The sequence below is a fragment of the Oryzias melastigma genome, linkage group LG9, assembly GCF_002922805.2.
Source record: "Oryzias melastigma strain HK-1 linkage group LG9, ASM292280v2, whole genome shotgun sequence".
NCBI lineage: Eukaryota > Metazoa > Chordata > Actinopteri > Beloniformes > Adrianichthyidae > Oryzias > Oryzias melastigma.
In genome coordinates, this window is record NC_050520.1 from 28,292,897 (window position 1) to 28,308,950 (window position 16,054).

Consider the following 16,054-nt stretch of genomic DNA (forward strand, 5'->3'; position numbering starts at 1 on the left):
AAAAAAAAAAAAAAAAAAAAAGTGTACATTCAGGAGTTGTTGAGCTGTAATTCACTTCTGCTGGCGTCCCATGGCACTAAAGTAAAGACCTCCGTCCAGCCTGATGACATGAAGTTTCAGAAAACATCAAAAACAGTTAAGACACTTGAGGAGTAAAGTTGACCCTGCAAGACACCGACAGAGTTCCAGTTCACGGAGGCCTTCAGGTCCGCGTTACTTTGTCCACAGGCATGAATCCCGAGTCTCCCAAAGTCCTGAGGGCCACCCTGCCGCTCGGGCGGATGGTGATCCATGTGATGCTGCCGTTGTTCAGGCCCATGCGCAGCCAGCCCTCCGGGGGGAACTGCAGAGCCCTGAAGAAAGGAGACACAATCGAGCATCAGACCACAAACTGAGGAATTTTGGGGGTTTTGTTTCATATCTTTAACATTGACTGTATATGAGACTCCTCCCCTCTCGCACTCCAAACAGGAAGTAGTCACTGGCTTAAGGAGCCAAAGTCCACAGACTTCTATTGAGACAGAATAACCGTTCTATTCTTGCTAATCCTAATTTTTTTGTATTTTTGCTGTAGCGCAAGTTATAAACTGGCCAATCAGATGCCTCAATTAAAGTAGGTGGTCTGACGTTCTCATTCTCACTCCTGAATGGCCAGAGTGGTTGCCATAGAAACAATGACTCAGAGTGACTACCAAGGTGAAGTTGTTCGTATAGCCCAAAAAATTGCGACAGAATTGACTTCATTTTGGGCTTAAGCTATTTTCTATAGGTGATGTCATCCTTGCTCGGTCCAGTTCTCATATACAGTCAACGCCTTTTTTCACTAATCAGATTAACTCTTGTTGGAACGAGTTTGTGCATCATGAATCTGAGTGAAACAAGAGCAACAGGATGTGAATACAAAGCCCGGCCCAGAGCGGCGAGGACAAACTCTGGCCTCAGCAAGGCGACACAAACCTGCAGACAAAATAACGGATGACATTGGCATGACACACGATGATCTCGTAGCTGTCCTCCTTCTGCTTGGGGTCAGCTCGGTGGATGTAGCGGCGGAAAGCTGCCTCAATGCGAGCGCCGTCTTCGTGGTACTGCTGGAGGACAGTAGAGAGGTTGAAAGCTAACCCTGTTCACGGGAGAGGATTCCGTCTGAACCCGTCGCTGAGGAGTCAATGCATGATGCTGGTGAGGACTGGGGGGAATGCACGAAGAGTTCAGTTCTAAAAGGACGGGAGACTTTTACTTTTGGAAAACGTTAAATCCAAACAAAAATGCTTAAGAAAAGGGTAGAATTTTACTGTTTATTACTCAGAAACCTAGACTCTTAAAAAATTGAAAGACAATAAAGAAGCTAAACTTTTTGAATCTATTTTAGAAACTAACTCTTCTTATGAGTCATTCCTGTGGTGATACATAGGATGGATTTAGCTGGAAGCCTGCAGAAACATTTGACACGCATATTGCACAGACATTAAAGCAGCAAAAATCATGATTTATCAAAAAAAAACTGTTAGAGATCTAACAGTGATGGAAATTGTGTTTTTAACATGGCATTTTTCTGATGATGGAAGAAGTATATAAAGAATTTTTTTTCAAATCGTTGCGAATCAGAAGCAAACACAAAAAAAATGACGTTTGACAAAGCTTTTAGAAGCTACTACGCCAATCCAAAAGCTCTGCTCCAATAGGATGCATCCACCTGTAGACAACTACACTCATGTTCGTCTTTGTTTTCCTCATCAGAGCTGGAATTTGGCTGAAAACTGTACAGCTGATGGCTCCAATTTTGTTCGCCTTTTTTTTTTTTTTTTTGCACCGATAATGTTAGCTTGGAGTTGTGAGGGGTTTTAAGCTAGCAGGAGAGAGCGTAAACAAAGGAATGATGGGATATCAACAGAGGCTTACTTCCACACCAACAGTACCACCCACAATTTAGAGAGGAATCTCTACTGCTGCTCTGCAGAAACTATGTCCTATGAAATTACAGTTTTTTTTTTTTACAATTTGGGCTAATAAACTGCATAATCATAACTAAAAGACAAATTAAAATAGATCAAAACGAGGATCAGAGTGTTTTTTTTTAACCAACAGGCCCACTACAGGCTCATAGTGGTTGTTGAGTCTCTCACCACAGCATCAGGTTTCCAGTGAGTGACGGGTGGAACAGGCTGAATCGGTGCTCCTTCTCTCAGCATGTCACAACTAACCAAGTCCACACCTGAATGACAAAAAACATTTATTTGAATTCTTGCTAAAAGCTTAAATGTCAGTTTAATAGTGGACTGTCTCTTGTTGTTACCTGGGAGATATTTGCTGATGATCTGCGCCGTCTCCGTGGCCCTGGCCATGCTGGAGTGAATTAGCACGTCATACTTCAATCCCAGCGCGGCTAATCTCTGACCCGTGAACTCAGCCTGCTCCCGACCTACACAAAAGAGCGTCTTTGTTAATGTCAGATGAGGTCAATGACAAATTGGGCAAAAATAGTTTTGGCAAAGCAACAATCAAACCAACAGAATGTCTCTGGAGTGTACTGTTTATTAGAACGTATGATGAAAATGACCTAACGGAGTGAGGATCCGCTCTTTATCGGTGGTGCCGCTCAGGTTATACTGAGAGTGTCTGATGAGGAGGATGTTGCGCGTCGCTTTGGGCTTGCTGTTGTCCTGCTCAGAGCTGGGGTCTTCAGTTGAGCTCTCCTTCTTCTTCCCGTTGGACAGCGCAGACGGGTCTCTCCTGGACCGAGTTAAGACCGTTATTTTCAGATTAAGAGTGGCTTAAATTGGGGGGGATTAAACTGGGTTATCTCAACAGTAATTCAAGATCAAGAGCAGTTAATTACTTAGAAAGCCTTCTCTGTAAGATCTCAGGGTTTCAATGAAGAAAAGATTGAACAGAGATTTCACAACAAAAGCTCAATTGAACTTTTGATCCAAAGACGTTAAAATTGCAACAACTTTATTCGTTAACATTCAGGTCAAATAGCTATAAATAACAGATTACATTAGTAGTAGGACAATTTTGACTTTCACAATAAAATGTTTTAATAGTAAGGAACTCTTTATCCGATATTATGCTTTTTTTCAACTCTTATTTTACAAATAAATAAAAAATTAAAAGAAACACAAAAGCTAATGGTAAAGTGTTTACTTGTCCCAGTTGAAGTCCCAAGCGTGTCCGGTCGGGGTCGGAGTGTGGCTGCCCGGTGTCCACGCTGGCTGGGCAGCTTGAAGGACGGGGAACCTGGACCACCGAGACCTCCTCGACTCCTCCCTGGGCTCCCCCAGGTAACCACGAGAGTCGGCAAACACCAACACGGCGGAGCCTCCAGCGAGCCCGCAAAGAAGTTTCACAGTTTTCCGAGAAAACATTGTGAGAGCCGCCGAAGTAGCACACTGAGGAAGCTAGCTTACAAGCTAAGCTTAACCGGGGGGTAGCTGTAAATAAAGACGTGACGTTGTTTGTCCTTAAAAATATTCCTCAAAAGCAAAAAAAAACGTTGAATATTAAGTCAGTCCGGAGAAGTAAAAAAAAAAAGTATTATGCGACACAAGTATCAAGTTTATTTTACGACTAAACGAAAATGAACGAAACACAGAAGAAACTGAAAGCTATCGAGTGCAGGTCCTAGAATCTACGGTGGCCAGTAAGAGTCAAATCTCGCAGCTTTATCAATTTTACCTCAAATCCGCTGGTTGCCTCACGAGGGCGCCCCAGACTCGCCAGTGTTGCTTTTTTCCACTATCGAGGAATCATTTTTAAACACAAATCACCTAAAATAAATAATGTTTGCACACATTTATAGATAAATATGCACACCTGCGACTAGGGATTATGATGCTAAATGTTGCTGTCAGAATCTAACTGCGTTTAGGGTGTTTCCGCACTATGTTTTTTTTTTTTTTAGAAAAAACTGGTGAAAAAAAGCCACAATACTTTAATTTTAATTTATGTTTTCCTTTATAAAAAAAACTTATCCTTACCATATGTCTTTGTAAATACAATCTAAAATGCAAAACTATTCAGAGACAATGGTTTAAAACGAGCAATTAAGAAATTAGGCAAAAGTCGGGTAATATGATATTTTATTTATGTGAATAAAAAAGGCGGGTTATCGCGATTAATGGCGTCCAAGATAACCTAGCTTAATATTTTTTATTAAGGAGGTTTTGTAGCGGCGAGGCTCCACCTTTTTCGAGCGGTTCTGTGACCTCAGCAGTGGGCTGGATTTTTTTTTCTCCGGGCTTTCACAGTGTGTGCTCCCGTCCACAAACGTCTTGGACCTATGCGGCTTCAGCGACAGCCACAGGACCGCTCGTGCCGCTCCCAGCCGCTGAGAGGCCCGCTGATCAGCACGCTGGACGTCCGTTTCCTCCACGCGCCTCCAATCGGGAATAAATAACTGAGGAATGTGGGATTTACAGAATGCCCAACAGCGCTGGAAAGAGATTTAAACCCACCAAATACATCCCGGTGTCCACTGCTGCCACACTCCTCGTCGGATCGACCACTTTATTTTTCGTCTTTACGTAAGTTTGCGCGGCTCCTCGTTGTCATGGTTAGATTTCCAGTGCAGATCACACTCACGCACACACGCAGAGGGTCGTAGCTGCAAGTTTGAACGGGCGGGTTGGAAGTGGATTCAAAGGGGGGGCTCGTGGGTCTAAATGTTGACGTTAAGAGGAGCGGCCCCCTGGACTTGTTCCTGAAAAGAGGAACTTCATGGAAGTGAACCCAAATAACTCCATCCTAACACCACCTCCAAAGATGCAACTGATGGTGCAATTAAAAGGGTTGCATCGATTTATTCCCTCAAACACTAACCATGTATTCTGTTCAGAGGAGCTGTAATCACAATCTGGTGGTGCAGAGAGCTGCCTCTTGATCTCAGTAAATGGGTTGTGCAGATGGAATCAGAACTTTCTCTAGAACTCACTCACATGATGGGTTTTGCTGCACTAAAACATAGAATAAGATTGACATCAGAAGGAGATATACCCTATTGTGATAGTTGTACAGTTTACCAATGAATTCCAACCGTCCAACCATCTGTGTGGCAGCGGACGGATAGCTCAGTTGTGCAGGACTGGTACTAGAAAAATCTGGGTTCAATTTGGGTTCCTATAGGCAAGAAGACCCATCACACTACTGCCTAACTGTAGCCACAAGGGGACCCCAAGTCTGGATTTCCCAGTACCAGTCCCTAGCCCGGATAAAATACAGGGTTGTATCAGGCTGGGCATCCGGCGTTAAAGTTTTTGCCAAACCAAATGTGGAAATCAGTGAAAGCTGATTCGCTGTGGTGATATTTTGAAAGGTGATTGATCCTCCTTGTGGCAAATAACAAAACTTTAGGGTCTGGATCTTCACTTTTCATGTTTTGGTAGCCTTTTATGGAATTTTAGCCGCCACAGACGCACACTGGGATGCCAATTAATTCTGGCAAAACCCCTCCACGCTACTGACTATGTAGCTACAAGGGCACTCCAAATCTGGTTTTCCCTGTGCCAGTCCCTAGCCCAGATAAAATACAGGGTTGTATCAGGCTGGGCATCTGCTGTAAAAATTTCTGCCGAACCATATGTGCAAATCAGTGAAAGCTGATTAGCTGTGACGATATTTTGAAAGGTGAACAATCATCCTTGTGGTAAAGATAAAACTTTACAGTCTGGATCTTTGCTTTCAACGTTTTGGTAACCTTTTACGAAGGTTTAGCCACCACAGACACACACTAGGATGCCAAGTAATTCTGACAAGACTTATATAGGCAAGACCCTTCACACTACTGTCTGACTATGTAGCCACAAAGGGAACCCAAGGCTGGGTTTCCCTGTGCCATTCCATAGTCCGGATAAAATACAGGGTTGTATCAGGCTGGGTATCCGGTGTAAAGATTTCTGTCAAATCAAATGTGCAAATCAGTGAAAGCTGATTAGCTGTGGTGATATTTTGAAAGGCAATCAACCAGCCTTGCGGAAAATGATAAAACTTTAGGGCTTCTTCACTTTGCATGTTTTAGTAACCTTTACGAAAGTTTAATCACCATAGACACACACTACATTGCAAAATCATTTAGCCTTAATTGGTCTTTGATTTGCGGTCATACAATAATCATAAATGTCTCAGGTGCACCTTGTTTGTCAGTGCCACACTTCGTATGGTGTTTTAGAGTTTTTCTCGAATAGTCTCAAATATCCCAGCATTCCTTGGTGTGCCTTAGTTTGAATAAACAAATGACCTGATTTACATGTCTTGATTTCCTTTGTTCCCTTTCTTTTTAGCAGTCAGCATAAGTTTGTCTTTAGAGTCATTAGGCCTTGTTTTGTTGGGTGTCGTGCAACACCACGTTTAAAGGTTCAACAACCCCTAACAGGTGGTTTCAGGTAGGGGATTAAGAGTGTATTCTGTTGCTCCTTTGCCCCGGGGTTAGAGGTGCAGTCGATAGCCCCGTGTGTAGCTACAGCTTCCAGAAGATCACCACAGATGGAGGCAGGGCTGCAGCCTCATCTGTAGTGAACCTACCCTAACCTTGTGTGGTTGCAGAGGAGGGCTGCACATGCCGGAGTACAACAGCGTGACTTTATGCGAAAATCTCCAAACCAAAATAACATGCAGCTAAATGCAAAAGAAGGAACATGGCGAGTCACATGGTCAGTTGGGGTTAAAACTATGTCACCCCTTCACACACATATACACTCATGCACACACACACAGAGTTGTGAGTTTATGCAGAATGCCAGAGACATGGCAATCTTTTTTTATTCCCTGGCCGCAGTGTGTTGAAGGTCTTAGGGGAGTTGCCAAAAAGCCAATTGGTGTCATCTGGGTAATAGAGGAGGAGACCTGAGGACAGCAGTGGCACACACACAAACACACACAGTGCTTGCTTTTTTCTGGGATTGGCTTGCTGACACCTGGCATTAACAAATAAGTACAGAGTGATTTTTAAATTCCACCCTTTACAATTACAACTGATGATTTAATCCTTGAGTACAGATTTAAACCTGGATGCAGTTGCAGCTTAGTGTTTTTTTAGTGTGTCTGAATTTGTCCCGAATCTCTGCTGATGCACCACAGAAGCTGCTTAATCGCCACACGCCAAACTGCTACCCATCCAGGAAACAGACCTGTCAGGCAGGCCGTCGCCCGCCAAGGCGACAGTTGGTGTCAGGGCACGCGAGTGGATGTTCGTAAACTATCTGGGCCAAACACGGGAGGTGTGATTTTTTTTTTTTTTTTTTTTTTTGCTGCGAGAAAAGGCCTGACGGGGATCTAATCACTGCCTTCCACATCTGTTTCCTCCCTTTCATGCAGTGACTCAGACTTCATTCAGATACCTCTCTGCCCTTTGTTTTGTGTCCGTCCTCCAGTTTGAGGCCCTTATAGAGACTTTTGATAGGTATTTCTGAGGTGGTGGCAAGGAGGGAAAATACCCGCCCTCCTCAAGGTTTGGCACTAAACCACCGCCATACCCGGGAATCTGACTTTCTTAGCACATTTTGGTTATGGCTCACGTGTTTGCTTTGGCTTGAGTCTGTTCTAAAATGTTGGAGTGATTGCTACTTCTGTGTCTGTTTGAACAAGCATTAATTAGATCTAAAAACTAAAGGGGTGAGCGTACAGAGATATTACTGCGGATTAGGGAGGGTAGAATTCCCGTCTGAAGGAAATCTTCCTACAAGAGTATCGGATCATGTTTATGCTCAACACGTCCTGCCCGTCATGCACGAGAGGCCTTCCCTGAATTACTCAAACGCCATTCAGCTTGAGCCCAAGAGCCGAGGGAGAGAGACGATCCATTCCTGGTGCCACACAGATATCAGACTTCTCATCTGTTTGATGAGGCCAAGAATAGACAATAGATGTGTTTTTCCTAATATCTCCAAACATGGAGCACAGGTTTGTAGAGATACTTTTTTTTTTATTAACCACGGATAAATCCTGCAGCACAGTGGCGGCTTTTTTTAGATTAGATAAGGATGTAATATCCTCTGCAGGCCCTCATCCATCAGCATCTCAGAGCAAGGGTCTGCATGTCGACAGCTGAAGAGCAGAGCTTTGTCACTTCTGCTCTGCAGGGGTAGATAAAGTGACAGGCAGACTTAACTGGAGAGGAGACCTTTCACATTTCAACAAATGCAGAAGTTAAGGTGGTTTATGATGTTCATCTTTCACAAGTTTTCTTGTTTTATTCTTTGGAAAAAGAAGTGGACCTAACATACTTGTTTTGGTTCTTGGCTTAACTTGTGTAGACGGTGCAGAACAAAGACAGTAATGGGATCACTTTTGAGGTTCAGACACATCTTGATCTAAATCCAAATCTAATTAGACTGATGATTTAAGACAGTGTGGATTTTTTTTAGGAGAGTCCAGAAATGCTGTTATGAAGTGGATTGTTGATCCACACTGACTGGGCCCTCCACGGTCTGGAGCCGCCACGCAGCAGCTGCAGGGCACAGCTATGTCCAGCTGTTCTCAGACTCAAGTTAGCAGTCGTCTTTTTTTGTCATTCCGCAGTTCTTTTTTTGGTTTCATCTCGGAAGACCAACAAGAAACCACTCCATCTCAGCAGAATCTGAGAATCACACAGTCGTAACCCCCTAACGGCCCCTAATGGTTGCAACATTGTGTTTGTGTCTTTTTTCTTAAAAAAAAAAAATGGTGCAATTTGGTAAAAATATTTAGCCAATATACTAATGATAGAAAAATATCCATCAAGAAATCATTCTGTTTCCAGCATAAGGCTGCTTTTCTCCGCTTCACAATCTGCTGAAATTACGTTAATTGCGTCAACAATGAAGGACGGTATTCAAAAGAATGTCAACACTGGAGCTAGAACTCCAGTGTTAAAACAATAAGGGGAAGTGTGTCTTGTAAATCCCTTAAGAGACATCATGAAAATTGAATGTATGATTGGCGTGAGTGTGTGAATTGTATTTGTAAAGATAATGTAAGTTGCTTACACTTATGACGTACAGGTGATGTTGTTGTACAGTGCCCTTACACCACACTCTAGTCGTTACGTAAGCCGTGTTTCCACTGAGCGCTCCGGTACGGTCCAGTATTTTGAGCATTTCCATTTTAAAATGGACCCATTAAACAGTATTGAACCGTACCACTTGGGGGCCTGCATTGGCTGTAGTTCAATAAAAAAGAGGAATGGAACAGTTGGGGTGGCCAGCCGTTGATTGACATAAAGTGACAACGACATTAGAAAGCACCAATATACTGTAGCGCTCATGTAAGCTAAAGGAATTCATCTTAGGCGCCTGCCATCATTTTTCAAACAACATTAAATTCATTAAATTCTTGTTGTACACAATGTACCAGAAGGAAAGCAAGAAAAAGATGAGCTGCTGGATGACCTCCATTGTTGGACCATCCACTACAATGACATGCTAGTAGTCTACGCCAGGAATTGGCAACTCCAGGCCTCGAGGGCTGCACTCCTGCATGCTTTCCAACATCCCCTGCTCGGGCATGTTCTAATTGGCTGGACATACCTGAACCAGGTCATCAGTCACGAGTAGGGCTTCGAGATCTGGAAAGCATGTAAACAGTGTGGCCCTCAAGGCCTGGACTTGTCTATCCCTGGTCTGCGCCATGAAAACACACTGCTCAATGGAAGCGAGGCTTGACTGACAGGAAATGCTCGGCAGAATTAACTGGACCGTACCATACCACTCCTTACCAGACTGAACCCCTCACTGGAAACGAGGCTTAAGGTGCTCATACTAAACCTAAATGTGTACTACATGCCTGTGTCTCACCCACTTTACCCTGTCTTACATGTTGTTTAAGTGTTCTGTAAAACCTGTCGCCCACAGCATGCCTGTTGAAATTAATGCTCTACGGGCTAACTGAACGGCCTACGACCTTGATACTGACACCCACACAGGTTTGCCCCGATTTTTGCCTGAAGACAGCCCATAATGGTAGTTGTGACCACGACTTTAAGGTTTGGACGATGATCTAATGTGGTGTAGATAAAGATAACGAAGCTCATTGTTTTCGCATCCTAAATTGTAGTCTTTTTAAGAAAAGCGTCATATATCTGGTTGGCAGAAAGAGCTTTTTTTTTCTTTTAAATAAGCAACTGTTTTTTTATTCCCATTCAGAGAGAGTGAGATATTTGTTTACAGTTTCACATGATTAATCATAAATGAATTGGATCATGAACATCCTAATCTGTAGCAGCAGGTGATTAGGGAGCTGATTTGTGTATAATGGGATGGTTTTCCAACCCATGTTGAGCTTTAATAGAAACCAGTGCTTTCTAAAATTAACTTGTCCTCTTTATTTCCAAGCTTTGAAATGAAAGACTCATACATCATAGTCACGTTTCTTTGAACACATGGAGGAAGTTCTTTTATTTTTAATATTTTTTTTAATCCACAGGCGTGTCATTTCTGCGTAAAATCAGCAAAGACGAGGAGTCACGCAGTCCAAGTCTGTTTAAAGTGCTTTTGGTTGGTGGAAAACATTGAATTTCTGGAGCCCCCCTCCCCTCGTGCTTGCCAAAAGAAGTAGATTGTGTCTTTTGATGCCACAGTGGAGCTAAATAGATCCATGTGTAGTCGGCGCGCAGCAGTGTGTGGGCGAAAAAAAGTGCGGGAAAGAGCAGCAAAGTGCTCTGAGAGTTTGCAGAGCTCCTCCACCCTCCCCGCAGCCGAGCGAACCCGACCGCCTGCACTCAGGGGGAACATGTGGGATTCATTTGTGTCCCTCCTTGGGTGTCTCCACCTTGTTTTTCGGGTTGATGTAGAGGAGGAGTGTGGCTGGTAAGAAGCAGATCAGTGTGTCTTCATTTCCCTCAGTCAGAGTTGCTTTCCGAGAGACAAAATAATCAAGGATGTGGGGTATAAGGGAAGAGGGGCAGATGGGCTTTAAGACCTTAGGAAGGGCAAGTTTTTCACGTGTCTGGAGTATTTTAAAAGAAGCTTACTTTTTAAAATAATCAATATAAATGTATCTTGTCCTTTTTTTTATTAATTCTATTATTTAAATTTTTTATTGGAGATAATGTGTTTATGATTATTTGCAGCAAATTCATGAATTAGAAAAAATTCACAGTAAAAAAATTGGAATAATCCATATATATATATATATATATATATTTAAAAAGGTCTTAAATTGACTAAATATATATGTCACATACAATGTTTAGTCAGACATGGGTTTCAAGGTGCAGACAAAGATGTGAAGTGTTCCACAAAAAATCCACAGGAGCGAATATTTCAGGCTGGTAACGCTGAAATATTTTCTACTTAAAGTGTGTGAAGCAACACTATAAATGGTGGCATTCAGGGGTTTGTGTTCGCTTTCGCCCGCTCCCCTTATGTGGTTCATTGCAGATGTGACCTTCTCCTTCCACATCTGCCATAGGCTATTATTGTACACCTCCATGAACAAGAATAGGAATCTGTTTCTGCCTGACTTTTATTATTGCAGCTTAATCGGCCCACAGCCACATTGACCACTTGTTAAAAAGGAACCCTTTCTTTTTTTTTTCTTTGTTCATTTTCCACGCAGTCTTGGGGAATTATACCTGATACTGTATAATCATTCTTGCTTTGAGGAAGAGGGATTGTTTTGGATGTGAAGGTACTTGGTGTTCATTCTTTTAAACACCTTTGTGTAATGCTATGTTCACACCGGGCTCGGCAACACTGGTTCAAGCGACCACTTCCGATGAAAAGTTAGGGATTAGTGTGTAGTTGGGCTTCTGCGTTCAAAACTCTTGTGTTTATGCGTCACTAGTTTGTAAGTCCATCTTTGGGCTCCATAGAAAATGTGCAATAATTGAACACGCATTGTTAAACCAGTTGAACTTTGACCAATCAGGGACTTGGATTTGGTAGTGTTTGGATAAAGTCGTTTTTAATGTACCGGATGTGCCGACATTTGCTAGCATCGGGTAGCGATAGTCCAGTGAACACAGTATGATAAAAGGGTGCTTCACAACACCCATTTTAAGCCCATTTTAAAATGCACATTACATTTAGCATAGTAAAATCTTAAATATATTTTCCCGGAGAGGCAACATTTGGGTCAAAGATTTCAATTTTTTTGGTTTTCAGAGGATTGCATACTTTTTAGATGACTGGTTACAGTGCTTCATTAAGCATAAAAAGCAAGAATATGTTTTGCTTTGCATCCTGTGCATCATGTTTGCGGAAGGACAAAAACTAAATGGTAAATGGCGTATACTTGTATAGCGCTTTCTACCTTCCTTTGAAGGCCCAAAGCGCTTCACAGTCACAGGCCCATTCACACATTCACACTGGTGGTGGCTCCGCTGCTGAACACTGGCGCTAACCTTCCACCAGAGGCAATTTGGGGTTCTGTGTTTTGCCCAAGGACACTTTGACACATGGACAGGCAAGGCGGGAATCGAACCCACAATTTTCCGATCAGGAGTTCACTGCCCTACCGCTGCACTACCGCTGCACTACGGCCGCCCGTAAAGATATTAGTCACTGTTGGCTATGTTTTAAATGGTTTAAAATCCAAAACATTAAAAATGTTCGTCATTGTTTTACCATGTTTTGTACAGCTAAGGTACAGTAGGCTATGTGATATTTTTTTATTTCTCTTGGTAGACTTAATCTATAACCACAAGGGAGCATCAACCCAGTGCTTTGGTGTGGTTGTCCCAAGTGTGTCTAAATGCAAAGGGCGGGGTTTTCTGACAAAGGAAGGTGGAGGCCAAACATTGCATCTCTCGATGAGGTAGCTAGCACAGTGAAAATATTGTTCAGGTATTGCTAACGTCAGAGCTCTGCTGCACTTCACTTCCAGCTAGCTTGTCAGAAACCCTGTGCAAGTCCAAAGCTAAGTACCCTACCAACTTTGGGCTAAGTTCTGAACAAGACAACTTACCCGAGAAAGTTTGATGGGAAAACTTCTGCTTGGAGAAGGGACTTTTCCCTCTGAGATGCTAATAGGCTAGTTTTTTCCATTAAATACGGCTTGACAGAATATAAGTTACTGATAGGGGTGTGCTCCCACTGTGAGAAATAAAACAAATGCTAGGAACGAGAACTAAAAACAACAAACCCATTTGTCTATTTAGTGTGATAATCATCTTTTTATTCATTTTTTATTTAGCGTAAACTAGTGTAAGTCATTTTCTCATAATGGTTGAACTGTGTGGGTGAGTCCAAGATGTTTACACAAATTAATGATTGTCAGTCTTAGATCATGTGCACTCAACTAATACTTATTTTCCTGGTCGTGCTTTCACACCTCTTTTTTTTATTATTCAAACTTTTCTTCTATCTCACAAGATGGTCTGTAGGCGAAACAAAGCTTGGAAAAAATATTACTCACTTTGAGATGGTGCAGTTCTAACAGAGCAGTGAAGGAGAATGAAAAGGGCTGCAGAGATGGTACGAATGTTGCTCAATCTCACATTAGTTCTTATTCTCTTGAATATTTTTAATATAAAAAGCCTGTAAGTCGATGACAAAAAACTGTTACCAGAAAAATAAAAAGTACATTATTTGGTCCTCATTTATGATTGTTTTTTACCTAGACTATGGTTTGTCTTCTACACTTTATGCTATATTCATACTGGAGAATATATTATACTATACTATTTGGAAACACACGTTCAAGCGACTACTTCCAGTGAAGAGTGTAAACACACATATGTGTTTTGGGCTTCTGCAATCAAAACCCTTGTTTTCAAGTTGTGCTAACCAAGCTTTACGTGTAAGGACACTGCGTTAAAAGTTAAACCAGATGACCAATTAGTGACTTGGATTTGGTAGTGACGTAAGGGTAGCTTCCTTCTCAATACATGGAAATGCTAACCGTTTGAAAATTGACCATTTAAGTTAATCGTTGCGGTTTGTGCCTGACCAGATTTATGACACCAAGTCTTTCATATATCAGAATAGAGCTGGGAAAGAAAAAGCCTAGAGCTAGATTTGCACTACTTTGACCTTTTGTACCAAGCCTCCTCTATTTGAGAGTATACGCATAAGCATCGGGTAGTCCAGTGTTAACACAATATACTAAAAGCGCATTCCAAGAACCTGCATTCAGTATGGTATGAATGTAACTTTAGACTTTACACCAGGGGTCCCCAAACTTTTTTCAACTTTTTTCTTCACTGATATGGGCCCAGGGTCAGTTTGTAGGCTTACAGATTCTGATAGCAGTTCTGTCTACGATTGATGCTAACAGTGTTTTCTATTAGCATCAATCACAGGATGTGTCGGAACATTATGGCTTTTCAGAAAGCCACACATAACCAAATATTAAAAACCCTTTTTTGGGATATTCACAGAAAAAGTCTGGAAATAAATACTTTACTGGCTCCCTGTTAATTTTGCTTTTAAAGCTCTAGCTGTCTGCAGCCATTCTAGAGGTTTTCTAGAGACCGCGAAACGTAAAATGCGATGTAGAAAGGAAACACTGTATTCTGTTCTGTTTGACTGTTTGGTTGGGGTTTAAGTTTAGGACACAGATTGCAGAAGGGGGGAATAAAATGTCACGTTATTTTCAATCTAAAAGCCAGATTCCGTCTCTGATATTGTTCAGGGGGCAGGCCAAATGTGGAGGTGGGCCGGAATACCACTATCTGCCGCATTGCTCTTTCATCTGTAGGTTGTCATCTTTTTACTAAAACAGAAGGCTAATTCTACATTTGCTGACAACACATTTCCTCTTGAAGGTCCCCATTGGATGTTTTTGTGAGGTTAGCTTCTTCTTGTGGCAAACTGACCAAAGGCCTTCAGTTTTGTAACATGGCCTGGAACTGAGCCTGACCTTTTTGGTAGAATTCCCTCGCAGCAATAGACTTTAAGCCAAATCGGCCAGTTAACTAAAAGAGCCTATTAGATGTCAATTCTGAAAGCCACTTTACTCCAAATTAGGATCTTAGCTGGAAACCTAATCCCACCTGTGTTTGTCAGGGATTTTAATTCACTCGCCTGGATGTGCATGCTTCGCTAAGAAGCCTAAAACAATTTGGTCCAAACTGATGGGAGCAGCAGATATTCTTAGACGGCTCTGCGGAGAACCGATTGCCTCTGTCACTGTGGGCTCTTTCTACAGTCTAAATGATTACTCAAACCTTGCATAATCTGTTGTGAAACTATTAATAAACTGGCAAAATCCAGCTGATCCCCTTTTAAAAGAAGTTCCCAATGACACCTTTGCACAAGCCAATTACAAAGCCTAAACGGACACCTGCTGATGGTTTGATTCATAAGACGTGTCACATTAAATATTGGAAAACCCACATAACCAACACAGCACAAGGGACACGTTTGGACCCTAATATCCTTTGATAAATGTGTCGAGGTTTATGTTGGAGTCCAGAGAGGAATCCATGACTCCACATCTCTCTTTCCAAGTGAAGCTCCTATTCACTTCCACTTAACTTTAATTATTCAGGAGGTATAATGCGCCTCTTTGCAGGACTTTTATCATCACTGCAAAATAGTCTATGAATTTCTATTAGTTAATTTAATCCAAATCTACAGCCGACCTGCCGCTTTCTATATTCTTATCCCACATTCTGATCCCGTCTTTCCTGAAGGTGTGCTCCCCCCCCCCCCTTTTTGGACGTTTTAATCTGTCTGAAGTTCTGGTGTGAGTAAGGAAGTGTTGCTAAGGCCTCTTGTCTATCCATGTCCACAGCCAGAGTTTTTATGTTTCTCTTCATTTTTTTATTTGTGGTCTTTAATTGCCCCTTTACATTCTATTTTTCTCTGCTTTTCTACACTAAAATGCTAGATTCTTCAAATTAAGTCGTGTATAAAAATATGGTTTTCTTGCTTGTTATAGGGTAGTTTTAAAAAATATTTTCAACTAATTTCTTTTGTGTAGTCTAATTTTTCAAGAGTGTTTCAGGTCAACAATGTAAAATGATTTAGACTGCACTGCAGATTATATAATTTTAATATATTTTTAGATAATAGCTTTTAATGTTTAAAGCAAGTGCTAAATGTCCAAAGCAGAAAAATCTGAATGTTTGTAACAAAAAATGTTGGCTTTTTACTGTATAAGGAGAAGTAGTTTAGTTGAAGTCCCATTTTTTTTT

General features: G+C 41.8%; 2 protein-coding genes across 4 annotated transcripts in view; one reads left to right on the plus strand and one right to left on the minus strand.

The window, feature by feature from the left end:
• The window catches only part of pgam5 (PGAM family member 5, serine/threonine protein phosphatase, mitochondrial), a gene marked incomplete in the record, with an annotated part of 3,760 nt that extends 97 nt beyond the window's left edge, over window positions 1–3,663 (minus strand). Inside the window, 7 exon segments of one of the 3 annotated variants that reach the window (XM_036213676.1) lie at window positions 6–100; window positions 180–353; window positions 958–1,091; window positions 2,127–2,215; window positions 2,297–2,422; window positions 2,561–2,733; window positions 3,148–3,663. In XM_036213676.1, the coding sequence (XP_036069569.1) occupies window positions 203–353; window positions 958–1,091; window positions 2,127–2,215; window positions 2,297–2,422; window positions 2,561–2,733; window positions 3,148–3,368 (894 nt within the window). 3 annotated transcript variants of the gene reach the window in all.
• A 395-nt stretch (window positions 3,664–4,058) lies between these two features.
• The window catches only part of zdhhc8b (zinc finger DHHC-type palmitoyltransferase 8b), a 69,607-nt gene continuing 57,611 nt past the window's right edge, over window positions 4,059–16,054 (plus strand). Inside the window, exon 1 of the mRNA XM_024274970.2 lies at window positions 4,059–4,526. Within this exon, the coding sequence (XP_024130738.1) occupies window positions 4,423–4,526 (104 nt within the window). The 5' untranslated portion in view covers window positions 4,059–4,422. The remainder of the gene's footprint in view (window positions 4,527–16,054) is intronic.